This window comes from Acipenser ruthenus, chromosome 28, assembly GCF_902713425.1.
Source record: "Acipenser ruthenus chromosome 28, fAciRut3.2 maternal haplotype, whole genome shotgun sequence".
Classification (NCBI taxonomy): domain Eukaryota; kingdom Metazoa; phylum Chordata; class Actinopteri; order Acipenseriformes; family Acipenseridae; genus Acipenser; species Acipenser ruthenus.
Window position 1 is genome coordinate 7,808,454 of NC_081216.1, and position 17,014 is coordinate 7,825,467.

Below are 17,014 nucleotides of genomic sequence, written 5' to 3' on the forward strand. Positions count from 1 at the left end.
GGGAGGGGAGGGCAGTCTCTGGAACAGCACAGTGCTTTACTACCCATTCTCCACACTGAGACCTGAATGAACCTGCTTGCACAGGGAGGGGAGGGCAGTCCCTGAAGTAGTGGCAGTGGAAACACAGCTATAGTCCTGAATTACATCATTGCCACTTCATTATGAAGCCACTAGCTGAAATGTTTGTCTATTTGACTTAGGGGTTGATTTGAACAACCCATACTCCACAGCTGGGATCCGCCACAGCTGGATTTATTTTAGAGCATTTTACAGCACTGGATTGCACTGACCACTTATTTTTAGAGCTCAACAGATAAGTGGTTGATGCAACCCAGTGCTGTAAAATGCTCTAAAACAAATCCAGATTGTCTAAATTAACATTTTTAAACAATTCGCACTAGATCCCACCTTATATTACCCCCCCCCCCCCCCCCCCATTGCTGACACTCTTCTTGATTTATATACAATCCTGAAAGGGACACAGATAGTGGTTGCCGTGGTGACTCATGATAATGTAACCATACTGATCATATTTTAACAATAAATACATTTTCACATTTATGACAGAAAGAACATTTATTACTTTCACTTGATATTTGTACAGTCACCTTATTAAGAGAATAACACTGTATCATAGGAGGCTATGTGGTCCAGTGGTTAAATAAAAGTGCAGGAGGTCCCCGGTTCAAATCCCACCTCAGCCACTGACTCATTGTGTGACCCTGAGCAAGTCACTTAACCTCCTTGTGCTCCGTCTTTCGGGTGAGACGTAGTTGTAAGTGACTCTGCAGCTGATGCATAGTTCACACACCCTAGTCTCTGTAAGTTGTCTTGGATAAAGGTGTCTGCTAAGTAAACAAATAATAATAATAATAATAATAATAATAATAATAATAATAATAATAATAATAATAATAACAACAACACTGTATTCATTTCACCACGTTAAAGGAGTGCTAACCAATGCTTTGAAAAAATGTATTAGCTTCAGTAACATTGTTGAGAATCTGGTTTTACTTTAAGTTGTTATTTCAAACACAATGCTACGAAAGCATCCTGGTACTGTAACATCTGGTACTTTTAGCAATTTTAGTATTTATAATAACTTTTAATAATAATTTAATTGACTAACTATTTCTTGCTGATAACTGAATTAGTTCAATGCATATAATGGTTGCTAGGAATGGGTGAAAGTGCTATGCAATAGGAGTCTTATTTCAATCCTTGTGTGTGTGTCTGCCTTTGTTTCTTTGTCTTCTTTTCTCTCTTCCCCCCTCTCTCTGTACATCTCTCTTTCCCTTCCCCCCTCTCTCCCCCTCTCTCTCCCTCTCTCTCTCCCTCCCTCTCTCTCTCTCCCCACCTCCCCCCTCTCTGTCTGTGTGTCTCTCTCTATATCATCTTACCAGCTCATCTGAGGAATTTGCAGCAGAGTTTGGGGGTTGGGGAATGTATCTCTTGTGGGGTGGGGTTTTATTATTATTATTATTATTATTATTATTATTATTATTATTATTATTATTATTATTTGTTTCTTTAGCAGACGCCTTTATCCAAGGCGACTTACAGAGACTAGGGTGTGTGAACTATGCATCAGCTGCAGAGTCACTTACAATTACGTCTCACCTGAAAGAGGTTAAGTGACTTGCTCAGGGTCACACAATGAGTCAGTGGCTGAGGTGGGATTTGAACCGGGGACCTCCTGGTTACGGGCTCGGGTGGGGTTTTGGGTTACTTTGATAATTAAATTGTTGTGTCTGGTCTCAATAGATATTAAGAAAACAATAGGCCTTGTTTTCTTACAGTACCTTTGCTATAGGTCATAGAGGCAGTTCAAATCTACTGGAAAATATGCATTTTAAGTAGATATCTGCGGAGTGTTCTAGTGTGCATATTATGTATTTAGTATGTATTTGTATTAATAGTGGCTTATAAAAATGTAAATTAAGTAAACATAATCATATCAAACAATTTAAGTACTTCCAATTTAATATAGCAAGGATTTTGTCAGTCCATTTTTTAGAAACTGTCAAACAAAAACATCACATCACATCACATCACATCACATCACATCACATCACATGAGACTTTTTATTGGGCCACATTTTCAAAGCCTTAACTCCAGTCTTTAATTAACTCCTGCTTTTTGAAGAAGACACAACACCTGTTAATTGAACAAAACTAGAACCGAACAACTAAGATGTATATTTCAGGTCACTGTAGCAGTTTGTTTGAGCACGACATTATTATTATTATTTATTTCTTAGCAAACACCCTTATCCAGGGTGACTTACAGTCGTAAACAAAAATACATTTCAAGAATCACAGTACAAGTATTAATACAATTAAAAGCAAGATAAAATACAATAACTTTGGTTTTAGTAAGTACAAGTATATGACAAAATACGATTCAATAAGAGCAGATAACAGTGTCTGTGATAGTTATATCAGGATATAATTAAATACAAAATACTACAGATTAAATAACACTTGTGACAGATTGCAGTACTCTAAAGTACAGGATTAAATGCAGTAAAATAGGGAGCAGATAAGAGCAAGTAAAGCGCATTAAGGAAGAGTGATAAAGTGTCCAGAGGGAAAATAGGAGTTCTACAGGTGCTGTCTGAAGAGGTGAGTCTTGAGGAGGCGCCGGAAGGTGGTCAGGGACTGGGCAGTCCTGACATCTGTAGGAAGGTCATTCCACCACTCCGGGGCAAGGGTGGAGAAGGAGCGGGCTCTGGAGGCAGGGGAGCGTAGAGGAGGTACAGCCAGTCTTCTAGTGCAGGAGGAGCGGAGAGGTCGAGTTGGGGTGTAGGGAGAGATCAGGGTCTGGAAGTAGCTGGGTGCAATCTGGTCAAGGCATCTGTAGGCGAGTACAAGAGTCTTGAACTGGATGCGAGCGGTGATCGGGAGCCAGTGGAGTGAGCGGAGCAGTGGAGTTGCATGGGAGAAGTGAGGCAGAGAGAACACCAGGCGAGCAGCAGAGTTCTGGATGAGCTGGAGCGGATGGGTGGCAGATGCAGGGAGGCCAGCCAGGAGGGAGTTGCAGTAGTCTAGGCGGGAGAGTACCAGGGCCTGGACCAGGAGCTGGGTGGCGTAGTTGGTGAGGAAGGGTCGGATTCTTCGTATGTTGCTCAGAAAGAATCGGCAAGTGCGTGCCAGAGTGGAGATGTGCTGGGAATAAGAGAGGCAGGAGTCCAGGGTGACTCAGAGGTTCTTAGCTGAGGAGGAGGGAGAGAGTGTGGTAGATTCCAGAGGAATGGAGATAGAGAGATCAGAGGAGGGGGAGGAGGAGGAGAAGGAGGGAAAGAAAAGGAGATCAGATTTAGAGAGGTTGAGTATGAGGTGATGCAAGTGCATACAGGATGAGATAGCAGACAGACAGTTAGAGATACGGGAGGGGATGGTGGAGTCAGAGGTGGGGAAGGAGAGGAAAATCTGAGCATCATCAGCATAGAAATGGTATGAGAAACCATAGGATGCAATGAGGGGGCCCAGGGAGCAGGTGTAGAGAGAGAACAGGAGAGGACCCAAGACTGACCCTTGGGGGACTCCTGTTGAGAGAGGGCAAGGTGTGGAGGTTGCTCCACGCCAGGTTACCTTGTAAATGCGGTTAGAGAGGTAGGAGGAGAACCAGGCCAGAGCAGTGCCAGAGATTCCCAGTATAGTAGAATAGAGTGATCGACAGTATCAAAGGCAGCAGAGAGGTCGAGGAGAATTAGGACAGAGGAGAGAGAGGCAGCTCGGGCAGAGTTTAGTGAGTTAGTGACAGACAGGAGGGCGGTTTCAGTGGTGTGAGCAGAGCGGAAGCCAGTTTGGAGAGGGTCGAGCAGAGAGCTGGTGGTGTACAGCCCGATCAAAGGTTTTGGACAGGGTAGGAGGGAGACAGGACGGTAGCTCTGGAGGGAGATGTGGTCGAGAGTAGGTTTTTAGAGGAGGGGAGTGATAGAGGCTTTTTTGAAGGCAGAGGGAAAGAGACCAGAAAGGAGAGAGGTGTTGAGAAGGGAGGAGACGAAGGGAAGTAGAGCAGGAGCAGCAGCTTGAAAGAGGTGATTGGGGAGGGGGTCCAGGGCACACGTGGTGCGTTTGTGACCCTGGAGCAGTGAGGAGAGGTCAGAGTCTGAGAGGGGAGAGAAGGTGGAGGAGGGTGTTAGTAGGGGATGCAGCGGGTGTAGGGGTTGGAGCGGGAGGGGGTGGGGGGGGGGGGAGGTGTTAAAGAGTTTGCGGATATCTGAGATTTTAGAAGAGAAGAAAGAGGCAAAGTCATCAGAGGAGATAGAGGAGGGAGGAGGAGGCGGGAGGGTTTAGGAGGGAGGAGAAGGTAGAGAATAGTTTACGTGGGTTGTTAGTGGAGGCTTGGATTATAGATTGGAAATAAGAACATTTAGTAGAGGAGAGAGTAGAGGAGAATGAGGAGAGGAGAGAGCAGTAGAGGTCTAGGGCAGCAGATAGTTTGTTTCTCTTCCATTTCTTTTCAGCAGATCGCAGTGTGGTTCTTGCTGAGCGGAGCACAGAGGAGAGCCAGGGTTGGGGAGGGGAGGGGACAGAGGAAGTCGAGGGAGGAGGTGAGGGAGGAGAAGAGGGTGGAGGTAGCAGAGTCTACAGAGAGTGATGAGGTGCCAGGCAGCAGCAGGAACGTTTCATCTACAGTGTTGTGTTTGAGATCTGTAAATTCCAAATTGAATTATAAAATACGAGCAAAGGACGGAAAGATCTTCAACAGTAGAAAATCGGTGACAACATTAGCACTCCTTTAAACTTTAATACCAGTTCATAAAGGATCTCAGTCCATACACAGATCATTGGCATAATGTATCTTTATTGAGTGCTACACTACTGGACACAGCAGGAACAGAAACCACAGAAGCATTAGTGTAACGCAGCGTGAAAGCACAATACATTGTCTTCATTGTTCCGACATGAAATGGTAAAACAAACACTATATAATAATTTATATAACCACTCACATGACGGTAAAAAAAGTTATCTGAATGAATTAACTGGTAGACATCACAACACTCAACCCTGATAGAAAGTGTTTAGAATTGTACAAATAAAATGATAATATTCAGACTGTTCTGGCAGTATATAATAACTTTGAAAACAAAGATTCATGAAGAAAAAAATTATAATTTGAAGATTGTTTTTTAAACAGGATAAAAAAAAATCCTCAAAGGTGGAATAAAGCTCCCCCTTGTGGTTTTTATTAAAATCACATGTGGTTTGTTTTACTTGATTTTGACCTGGCCTATTTCTTCCATCGAATGAAGTGAAACCATTTTACACAAAGCTAAAGAGCTCAGCAATATGATGGCACTCCTAATGCAGATGCTGTCATTGTTTGACAGAGTTCTTACTCTAAAGCATGGAGCTATATCTTCCCATTCCACTTACCGAACGCATTCAATATATTCCATTGGCAGCAGGAATTGGCACACACAATTTAAAAAAAAAAACAAAAAAAACGAGAAAACAATGCACCCCAAAGTTACCCGCCGTTCCCTGAAAAAAAATAGAATAAAATGTATATTGCAGTTTCACAGTGTAGCTTCATTTCTATTTACAGTGTTTAAAGCATATGGCTTTTTATTTTTAATACAAAATGCAATATACAATACAATCACACTTTTACAAAATCTCTTATCCAAACCTATTTCCTGCCAACACACGGGGGGGGGGGGGGGGGGGCACAAGGATTATTGCTTTAAAAACAAGATTTAAATCTTGTTGATACAGCGCATGCTAAATCAATAAGACATTATTTTATATCTAAAAACAGCATTCTTAACACAAAGCACACAAGCAGGTTGAAGCAATCTGGTTTGTTTATCATATTGCTGGGACTTTCAGTGATAAGTGCATTTAAGGTAGCAATGAAACTAACAAACAAGCTATCGACTATACAGGAGTCAAATATATTCATTCCTGGCAATCACAGAAATTGGGAATGTTTGATCCTGACGTTAACAATATCAGGTTTGACAATGACAAATTATAGGATCAGCTGAATAGGTAAAAAAAAGAGACCACAACAGTCTTATGAGAAGTGGAAACTGAAGGTACAGAAATTTCTAAAGCATATTTTATTTACATTTTCAACGGACCCTAAGATATCACCACATAAAACCTAAACTTGGAGGTTCAGGAGAGTATACTCCTGCATAGATCAATACAATTTTCCAGTAACAGTCTAGCATGGCAGTATAGGCACTTGGAAATTAATCTAACTGATTGCTAATACATAAATATGTTAATGTATTCGCTATGGCTCAGATTCTTCAATCCCTGCATTAGTGCCTTGTATTGGCTGGATGGCACTGTTGGGTCCCTGGGTAGTATTTTGCAGACGTACAGAAGCTTGGAGTGTATCCTGATTAGAATTGTGAAGGGCCCCCCGCGGAGGTTAGACAGGCATTTGGATCTCATCGTAGACATCCTCCCCTAGCTTCTCCTCAAACTGCACCTTGGCATCGTCCGCATCCAACTGCAGAGAAACGAGACGGCATTATCATTATCACACAGGATTCAGAGACTCCTCGTTAGCAAGATCGCTGCTGACACAGGTTCTCAGCTGGTTCTTACAAGTGATTGCAGCAAACACAAGACTACCCCACATCATACCTTCTATTTGTTAGGTCTCGAATGTGTAGTTTTGAAAGAAACACACGTAATAGTGTAAGGATCATCAAAAGCTAAACAGAGAACCCTATCGCCCAGTCGTGGGAGTATGTTATCCTACTCATTATTCTATAGGACTGGCCACGACACAGGAACAAGGGATTGATAAACTGGGTTACATTGTCACCTGGCATATTGTTCTGTGTCTGGAACAGCATCATAACTCATGCCAAGAAGAGCATTAGTTTCCTTATCATAGTGGAAGCACAGTCCACAAAGTTCAGCTTCACACACATGCAGTGAGGTAGGATATATAAGACAGGCACTCATTAGTGCGAGTGAGACAAGCTGCCTGAATCCTCTCCTGACGACAGACCACCTCCTTACCCAAGCTATCTCCCAGAGAATTAGGTAACTGATCATTATCTCGTTTCTGTTTAAAACTAGGTGCCACATTTGTTGTGTCTAAAGATCAATGTTTACGCTATAGATGTGTAACTTTTGAATATTGGAATCAGTAAATGGACGATTACTATCATACCCATTGGTACTGTGTGCAGTCATTTGTAGACATCAAATTAATTTGTTTCCTTACAATAACAGATTTCATATTTATTTTAAAACATGGTATCTGCCACTATTACACCACTATTACACTATTGCCTTTATTTCTATTTATTATGTGATTATATGGAAATTTCTGTTTGCAAACCTAGCTTTCACATAGTGTTGCACTTTCTCCTGGAGAGAGAAATTGTCCCCACCCCTTCAGGTGCTTCTTTCCTGAAATGACCTAAGAAGAGAAAGTGTGCTATTCCTTTTGTTAGTGCAGTGCCAGATGTTTTCATGTTTGCAATATCAAATGTTTCATTTGGACATCTGAGACCTATATCTGAGACCTATATAGTGAATTGTTGTCCCTAACATGACTGATTCATTTGTAATGCAATGTCACCGATATATTATCTACAGCTCTTAAACACTCAGTAGTTCTGAATGTAGAAATAGTGAAAGAAACTTAAATTCAATGACAGTCATTTAATGCATGTTTCTTTCACTATTTCTAAATGCAATGGCATGCCTGACAGGCATTCTGTAATATACACAAGCAGCAATATATTCTGTAAAAACAAATCAGTCTGGCTGGGCAACGCTAGGTTGTTATAAACTAGCTGTGCCCCTTTCCAGATTACAGACTCAAACAACAAGAGTGGCATCAATGTGGTTTCTTTGTAAGCTCACAAAATAGCATGAGCTACCAACTTTTTGAAGGTCTTACAAGTGACTGCTCTAAGAGATGGGCCCCGGCGCCTCTTAAGCGGTGTCATTTTACGGTCCCTCAGAATAACTCAAACACTTTGCAGACTTCAGCGCCCTGGCTGACGCTGTTCTGACAGGTGTCGCTAATATTCCAGCACTTACGCATTTGATCTCGAGCTCGCTGAAGAGGCGGGTGAGCAGGAACCTGCGCAGGGGGATGGTAAGGATGAGGATGAAGGGCAGAGCCAGCGAGGCAGGGCTGGACTTGATCACCCACAGAAGCACCAGACAGACAATCTGAATCAGGGTGAACATGTGCATGCGCCACGTCTTCACCTGCAGCTCAGAGAGAGAGAGAGAGAGAGGGGGGCATTAACACAGAGGACCAGGGCCACCCTGCCACCGAAGCACAGTGTTCCTGCACTGCCATAGCCCACACAGACACTCTAGACTTGTAATATAGGGAAATATACAGATTGAAGTAACAGCACATGCATTTTTCACATATTATAAACCACAGATTATAAAAATATATCTGTAATATTTAATACAAAATATATGGACAAAAAAATGCATTTGATCAATTTGAAATCATAGGTGCATTATTTTTATGTAGCAGGGAAACCATAAGGCTACCGTTCCCCAATTTGTCATACATGAAATATTGAAATACTGAATTTCCCCGGACAACGCAGGGTACTTCAGCTAGTTCCTTATACTTCAATGGAAAGATTCCCTGCATTCTGATTGGCTGAGCTACAGGGATATAACCTATAGTATATGGCCTTAGAATGTTTGTAACCACATCACTGTCTCGGGCCCCCTTACCCAAACGGTCCATAATGCCTGGTAATGCCCTCTGTGTCAGGGCTTATTACTTACGTATTTGTGCATTATATGATGTGCGCCCTTCATTTCTGCTTTATTGATCAATTTGGAGGTTGACACATAATGAGCAACAATAATCTGACTCTTTAGACATGGGTTTCCTGAAGATCCTGAGTGCAGGAGCCAGTAATCGTGATTACTTATTGTTACTAATATTCGTGTTTCTAAAAAGGATCGGCGCCACTGCTACCGAGATGCTCCTCTCTCTTCCTGTAGACAGCCATCCTTAAAGCGTGGGGCAGGGTGATAAGTGGCATGTAATTAAACTGGGCAGTGGGAAATTACTTCAATTCTACTGTGCGAGAGAACTCTGGTTTATTTTAAAAAGCCAACAAGCGCCCAAGTTTGTGAAACAGCTACTAACTAGGGAGAAAGCTGCAATTAATGGAAGTTAAAACATAATAACTTCATAAATAATAGATACAGTATTGATCAAACATGATACAATGGTAAGGGTTATGGCTCATTGAGAGTGGCGCGCTGTAACAATGCACACAGACAGGAGGGGTGTAGGGGCTCCTACCCGGTGGATGTAGGCCTCGTCAGGGTGGTACTTCGGGGGGACCAGCAGGAGGAGCATTCGGTCAAACAGCTGGATGCCGTTCAGGGAGGTGACCCCCATGTACAGGAAGATCCCGAAAAGCACAGCCAGGGGGATGAGCTTCAGAATGGGCTCCATCAGGATAGAGAGACCTGCGGTAAAGGAGCTGAATGAGAACTGCACCACACACTCACACACTCACACACTGACACAAACACTGGCACACACACTGGCACACAGTGACACACACTGGCACACTCACACTGGCACACTCACACACTGACACACACACACAGTGGCACACACACACACACAGAGACACAGACACACTCACACGCTGACACACACACAGTGGCACACACGCTGACACAAACACATTCACACACACTGACACACACTGACACACACTGACACACACTGACTCACAAGCACACACTGACACACACACTGGCACAAACTGACACACACACTGACACATACACACTGACACACTCACACACACACTGGCACAACAAACTAAATATTGTGGCACTTTTTTTTTTTTTTTGAAGGCATATTTAGTTCTTAAAAAGGTGTTTCATAAACCGGGGACATCCCCACAACGTCATTTTTTCAGAAGTTACTATCTGTGTTATCTATTTTCTCTAATTTTGTCCACACATTGATAGTAATACCTGCCCCCCCACACACACACTGACACACACACACACACACACACGCTGACACACACGCTGACACACACACACGCTGACACACACACTGACACACGCTAGCACACATACACATGCTGACACACACGCTGGCACGCACACACGCTGACACACATGCTGACACACACACACGCTGACACACACTGACACACACGCTGGCACACACACACGCTGACACACACGCTGGCACGCACACACGCTGACACACAAATCTACGATTCTGGAGGTTCACTATAGTAAGATTTTTTTGAATCAGTCATTTTCTTGTGGTTTCCTAGTGCACCTCTTTGTCGTGAGTAGCTGCAGTTTCCTATAATGGGCTGGCAGTGGCGCTGGTGCCCTCCTTACCCACAAGGATGGCGACGAGCATCCCGCTGATCCTCTGCTCTAGCACCTTCTCGATCTCTGGTTTGGCCCCCTTGCTCATGACGGTCAGCGCGTTGGCGTGGGTGACTGAGCGTACCGTGGCTGCGCTGAGCCAGGGCAGCCCAAAGAGGGCAGCCACTCCTCCCATTCCCACCACCAGGAGCAGGTCCAGGTGGAACCCAGAGCCCTTTACCATCTTCCTCTCTGGCTTGCTCACGATAAGCCTGCTCAAGTGGCAGGGGAGCAAAAACAAAAAGCATGGGAAAATATCGCAAATACTGTCCCGGCACTCCAAGGCATTGTACTCAAAGAGTATAACTTCTGTTACATTCCCTTACTTTTCCCCCTGTTACTTTATTATGTTTCCCATCATTCTGAGCAGGTCTTTTTGCAGTTAGTCACATTCTGTGTGTTTTTTCCCCATCAAATGTTCTTTTTATATTAGTAAGCACAAGCATCATCTAGAGGACTGACAGCAACGACAAAAGGAAATGCGATCCAAGGTGGCAGATCACTAGATGGCACTGGCTCTTGCTTCTAGAAAGACACTTTGGCTGATGTTTTATATATCAATGCAGGTAACTGGAACTGAAGAACAGCTCCTGAACTCAAGTGAAAGCAAAGACCTATGTGTATATTGTGGTAGAGTGTATGGAAGAGTAATAGATGGGAAGTACATAGGTCAGAGAATCACACAGTTTTGTCCTATGCAGTTCTAAGGAGATAATCGGGAAGGGAAAAGACTACATTTCCCAAGAGGCCGTGGGGCTGATTAAGAATGCCTATAAAATGCCCTGGTAATTGTTACATAGAGATGGACTAGGTTTTGTTTTGTACTTTGTTTTGTTTTATTTGTTTGTGAAAATACTGTGCCTGCTGCGCTAGGTCACAGTGAAAACAATAAATATCAGGTGCTGCCTTCTTTTATTCTTAGACTATTAGACAGCGGACAAGATCCTGAAATAAGTGACAAAGATGAGACCAAAAGAAAGTTTTGTCACTATATATATAGGGAATTTTAAACGTTTAAACATATAAACTCTAAAGAAGTGGTTAAACGTTGAATAACATGCTAGACGTATAACCGGTCATGTGACAAATTTCAGCAAACGCATAATTTTTTATTGTATTAATGTTAGTAATTTAACATGATGTACAGCAGTCCATCACTTATCCAACTGCTGTGGTGCCACAGTAAGGGCAGATATTATAAAAAGGAAGGGGTTTGACAGTTGCCTCCAAGTAGTTGACACTGGGGCAGGTTTTATTCTCGGTTGATCTGGTGCTTCAGTGGTGCACTCTGTGTTCATGCTGTAGTGGGTGTGGTATGGTATCCAGTCCACATGGGGTAAGAAAGTTAATGACAAGAGTTTTTTCTGACGTTTGTTATATATTTTAAATAAAATAGTATCTCTAAACAAAGAAACTAGGCAAAGCCATGTTTGGAAGTATTTTGAGGAACCAGACGAGAAAACTGTGGTATGTAAATAATTATGTATATAAAATTGATGTACCACAAAAACACAAGTTCAATGGGGAGGAGAGGAGGGATGAGGGGGAGGGGGGCAGCGGTTGTCTCATACACAAAAAATGTGTTCTGCAGCAGCCATTACCTATAGACTTAATGACCCTTACTCAGACACCTGTCACTGTTACCGGTATGTCTGGCTCATTGAGATCTGCAGTAAGTCTACTAAACTTATTTTTTTGAGTGATTTGAAAAATAAAATACTAAATCTTATGGCTCTTTCAGCGAAAAAGGTTGCCCAGGTCAAGAGGCAGTGGCACCCATGTGATTGGAATGTTCCGTGCTCGTGGCTGGCAGAGGTGTGATAGGAATGCTCTGTGCTCGTGGCTGGCGAAGGTGTGATCGGAATGTTCCGTGCTCGTGGCTGGCAGAGGTGTGATAGGAATGCTCCGTGCTCGTTGCTGGCGGAGGTGTGATCGGAATGCTCCGTGCTCGTGGCTGGTAGAGGTGTGATAGGAATGCTCCGTGCTCGTGGCTGGCGGAGATGTGATAGGAATGCTCCGTGCTCGTTGCTGGCGGAGGTGTGATAGGAATGCTCCGTGCTCGTGGCTGGTAGAGGTGTGATAGGAATGCTCCGTGCTCGTGGCTGGCGAAGGTGGGATAGGAATGCTCCGTGCTCGTTGCTGGCGGAGGTGTGATAGGAATGCTCCGTGCTCGTGGCTGGCGGAGGTGTACTCACGTTGTGATCTGAGACTCGAGGAAGATGAGGATGAAGACCAGCATTGCCGGGACAACAGACGCAAACATCATCCAGATGGGGAAATCCTTCTCCAGCCCCATGGGACTGATGAACCAGCCTCTCTGATCCTTGAGAGACACCGACAGACCGGAGGGCACACTCAGTTTCTGGAAGATCAGCACAGTTAGAATATTAGCACTGTAGGATCATTATCAGGGGTTCTGAAGAAAGACTGTGTCGACACTGACCTGGGTGTAGGTGTCACTGATGAAGAAGTCTATGAGAACCATGATGAGGATGGAGATAGGGACTCCAAAATCTCCAATAATACGACGGATCTGGGAGAAGAATATAGTTACAAAGGGGTTTCATTGGAGAATTAGTCATTTATGGAAACGTATAATGGTCCTTTTTAACTGAAAAATGTAGTTTGTACTACAGTTCATCAATAACTATAAATTGTAAGATATATAAAAATACAAGTAAAATCCCTTTGACAAACGTTTTGATGTCAAGGAAGACATTATAAAGGCTCCTCTCTGAGTGCTAACCATGGTTTTAAAATCCATTTTCTTATCTACAAACCCTCTTGACATTGACACTGGTCCCCATTTCATCTTTTGCATATCTTTTGGTTCTTTGCTTATTTAAACAGTGCTCCCGTTTGGAATATGCAGATAGTAACGGTGAAGCTGAAAAGTTGCTGATGCTTCCTGGTAGCTAATCATGTGCAGCACATTTATCTACAGCGTTGTTTTTGAAATATTTGCATCACAGTCCTATTATGTACAGTTGGGCATACATTATTCCTTGTGAGGGTCTGGAACCAACTCCCCAGTAATGTTGTTGAAGCTGACACCCTGGGATCCTTCAAGAAGCTGCTTGATGAGATTCTGGGATCAATAAGCTACTAACAACCAAACGAGCAAGATGGGCAGAATGGCCTCCTCTCGTTTGTAAACTTTCTTATGTTCTTATGTTCTTATGTTCTTCTTAAAGCTAGAAAGAGGTAAGACCATTCATTTAAAAGCCTGGTTCCCCATTGGGTTTTTTCAAACAGGGGTGGATCCTGGAATACTCACTGTCCCCGGCAGAAACATGCTGTTCTTGAATTTCCTGAGGAAGAAGGCGATGAAGAAAGTTCCAATCATGAGAACCAGGGACAGCAGGGCAGTGTTGGGGTGGGGGACTTTCGGGGTGCTGTCAGCTGTGCCTGCAGTGGAGTTCAGGTAGTCATAATTCTTAAGCAAGGGGTGTTGCGCGAAAATCTGTGAGGAGTTCAGAGAGGGTTAATTTGATTTCACTCATTAATATCCTTTTCAGCAAAGCAACACTGACGGATGGGTGGAAGAAAGTTTCTGACTATTACTATCTCTAAGCTAAAAAGTTACATCAGCCATGAAAATGATTCAATCAAAAAATCAAATCTAACCCAGCTTTCATCTCAGTAAGAAGCACGCTCTTTATGAGTAAGCTCACTTTGTTTATTGGGTCAGGTTTTTGTATTTGGAAGCATTCTATGTGATTTTGGGTTCTGTTTTTCAAAATCATTTTTAAAAATCTGCTTTCATCTGGCTTTAAGAGGTTGGCTAGAGAATCCTGGATAGCCTTCTTTATTCCATTGTAATCATGTGACAATGGAACCTCTCACCTACTATAAAAATGTAGAGCAGGTGGGGCTAGCAGAGTTGAAAGATCACACTGCCACATTATTTGAATGAAATGGGGGAGGCTGTTCACTGCAGGTGTTCCATAGAACCACGTGGAACAATACCTCCCACAGGCACGTTCCGATAGCTGAAGCCATGAAACCACACCTCCCGTGGAACCACGCCTCCCACAGGCATGTTCCGATAGCTAAAGCCATGAAACCACGCCTCCCTGTGGAACCACGCCTCCCACGGGCACGTTCTGAAAGCTAAAGCCATGAAACCACGCCTCCCACAGGCACGTTCCGATAGCTAAAGCCATGAAGCTACACCTCCCCTCAATAATGGTATGGCATTATTGTTACTTAAACTGGTATTGGTGGAAACATCCACACAGTGAGCAAAATATATACAGTAGTTGGTGATAATGAATATGTATTCCCCAATTATTAATATCCACATATTCTCCAATTTTGAATATTGTAATAACCATGTATACTTAAAAATATCTGTGTAAATTGCTGTGTAATAACATATACAGTAACTGGTACAAGTTTTAAACAGAAACAGTATCGGTTTACATTCACAGCGAGCTGGTTTTAAACTTATTTTCTTTCATTTCAAGGGACCGCACTATTTCTAAAAATGTATAAATGCATAGACCATAATAATGAATTGTCTTACCTGTTTTGAATAAAATGTACATACAGTAAGACGTTGCACAGGGGAGACACCCCTTTATGGGAGGAGCTATAACAAACACAAAAGTAGAAACGCATGTGCAGTTCATACGGGGAGGCGTGGTTCCACAGGGGCATAGGATTTTATGGAACACTGGCACTTAAGATTTGCTAGACCAGATCCAAGCAGATTTTAATAAAAATGGTAATAACTTGGAGCAACAGAGCCACTGATCAGGATTGCAAACCCCATGAAGCAGCCGCAGCCACTGGTCAGGATTGCAAACCCCATGAAGCAGCTACAGCCACTGGTCAGGATTGCAGCCCCCCAGCAGCACGCACCTTGAAGAGCTTGAAGAAGGTCTCGTAGATGAAGATGAGGGAGATGAGGAAGGAAAAGATCTCCTGGGTGAAGCGCGAGATGAAGCGCACCAAGAAGCTGCCCTCGAATGCCACAATCACAACAACAATGAGGATGAGCCAGAACCCGATCCACACGCGCCCCACGATGTACTCAAACTTCTGGGATTCACAGAACTGTAGATAGGGGGGGGGTAATAGCTTACACTTCAAACATTTAAACGCTAGACAATAATTCATTTTTCCTAAACGTTGAAAGTAATTGTAGCTAACAAAATCTTTTAAGAAATATTATCCATTTTCTTCCATTAGATACATGGGTATGTCTGGTTTGATATACCCAGTGCTGTAGTTAGTGCTGAAGTTGGGACCTAAATCAGTTTAATTTAGCAGACAATTGCTTTATAATGGTTTGAGTTATTGCTTTCAATTACAAGCTTTAAAAACCCTAACCGGCAATTTAGATAGGGAAACGCTCGCTACAGGAGATTATGCATGCTGTGATTTTAAACAGCTTCACTAATCCAAGGTTTAACAATGCTCTGGATAAAATGCTGTCTCCCGGCACCTTGCTGTAGGTCTGATAGCAGCTATTGCAGCAGCGACCTTTCATCTGTAGTGTTATACTGAGTGCTTGAAATGCAGTACAGCCACTTCTGTATTCCAAAGACTTGTATACCCGCGTCACAGGGAATTGGTAGACTGTGAAAAAAGTAGATATCACCTTTACTACGCATGCGTGAATTTCTGAAATTAAAGGGAGGGTTCACGCCAGTTGGCATTTTCTATGTGTGAACTTTAATTGCTGAACACCCTTTATATGGGTCTGTGGCTGATCGGCATCTTTGTTTTAAATTAGTTACCATAAAATAGTAAAATATAGCAAACTGTTTTAAACATAAAAAATATTGTTAGAATTTTTATTAAAAGCTACATTTTATATGAAAAAATATTTTGCTACAGACATAAATCACATCGTTTTAATAATAACACTTTTTAATATGACAAAACGTTAAATTACTTAATATAATACACTGAGTTTTTGTTATTATCTATTATGATCACATTTTAATCATTGAATTTCCAACAAATCCCTTGAAATTCTGTAATTCCTGCATGCTCAGTATAGGCCATATCACATTTTTTTTACGGTCTACCTATTTTCTGTGATACCGGCACTTCTTATAGTCAGAAATATGCTCTAAAGTGCATACAGAGATACAGAGCCAATCTGCTGATGAGGCCGCTTGCTGTTCTCGTAGCTGTGAAAATTTAACACCTGAGCCCTTGGGAAGGGATTTTTGACTGGAGTTTGAACCTTACGTATTGTAGTTAAAATGTTGCAAATTTCCCTACCACCCCCTGCCCCCCCATTTATCTGTGTACAACCACTTAATCTTTCCATTTCAAGCACTGGTTGTATTTAAGATTGGGAAGCACTGGGCTATGTCTAAGGTGTGAGGCGAAACACACATCTTACAGCGAAAAAGGCTTCCTCGAAGACCAGGAGCGGGCCTGAAAACCCGATGACAAGGAGAGGCTGGGCCCCCACCACAGAGAACAGGACCCCCTGGACAGCCGTGGACACCAGCAGCTCTGACACCCCCATCCAGTTCTTCGTCTTCTCCCCTGCGGCAGAAACAGAGACAGGGAAAGGGAAGCCTCAGAGCCACAGTCTAAGCTGTGCAACACTGCGGCTGGCTCGCTCTAGGACTCAGAGGCACAGTTTATGCTGTGC

General features: G+C 42.9%; 1 protein-coding gene across 2 annotated transcripts in view; it reads right to left on the reverse strand.

Moving 5' to 3' along the window:
* Nucleotides 1–4,799: 4,799 nt before the first annotated feature.
* The window catches only part of LOC117434883 (band 3 anion transport protein-like), a 33,351-nt gene continuing 21,136 nt past the window's right edge, over nt 4,800–17,014 (reverse strand). For both annotated transcript variants that reach the window (XM_034057563.3, XM_034057562.3), the window contains exons 13-21: nt 16,757–16,905; nt 15,259–15,453; nt 13,670–13,855; nt 12,836–12,925; nt 12,588–12,754; nt 10,363–10,604; nt 9,287–9,456; nt 8,038–8,211; nt 4,800–6,481 (exon numbers count right to left, since the gene is read on the reverse strand). In XM_034057563.3, the coding sequence (XP_033913454.2) occupies nt 6,401–6,481; nt 8,038–8,211; nt 9,287–9,456; nt 10,363–10,604; nt 12,588–12,754; nt 12,836–12,925; nt 13,670–13,855; nt 15,259–15,453; nt 16,757–16,905 (1,454 nt within the window). In that variant the 3' untranslated portion in view covers nt 4,800–6,400. The remainder of the gene's footprint in view (nt 6,482–8,037; nt 8,212–9,286; nt 9,457–10,362; nt 10,605–12,587; nt 12,755–12,835; nt 12,926–13,669; nt 13,856–15,258; nt 15,454–16,756; nt 16,906–17,014) is intronic.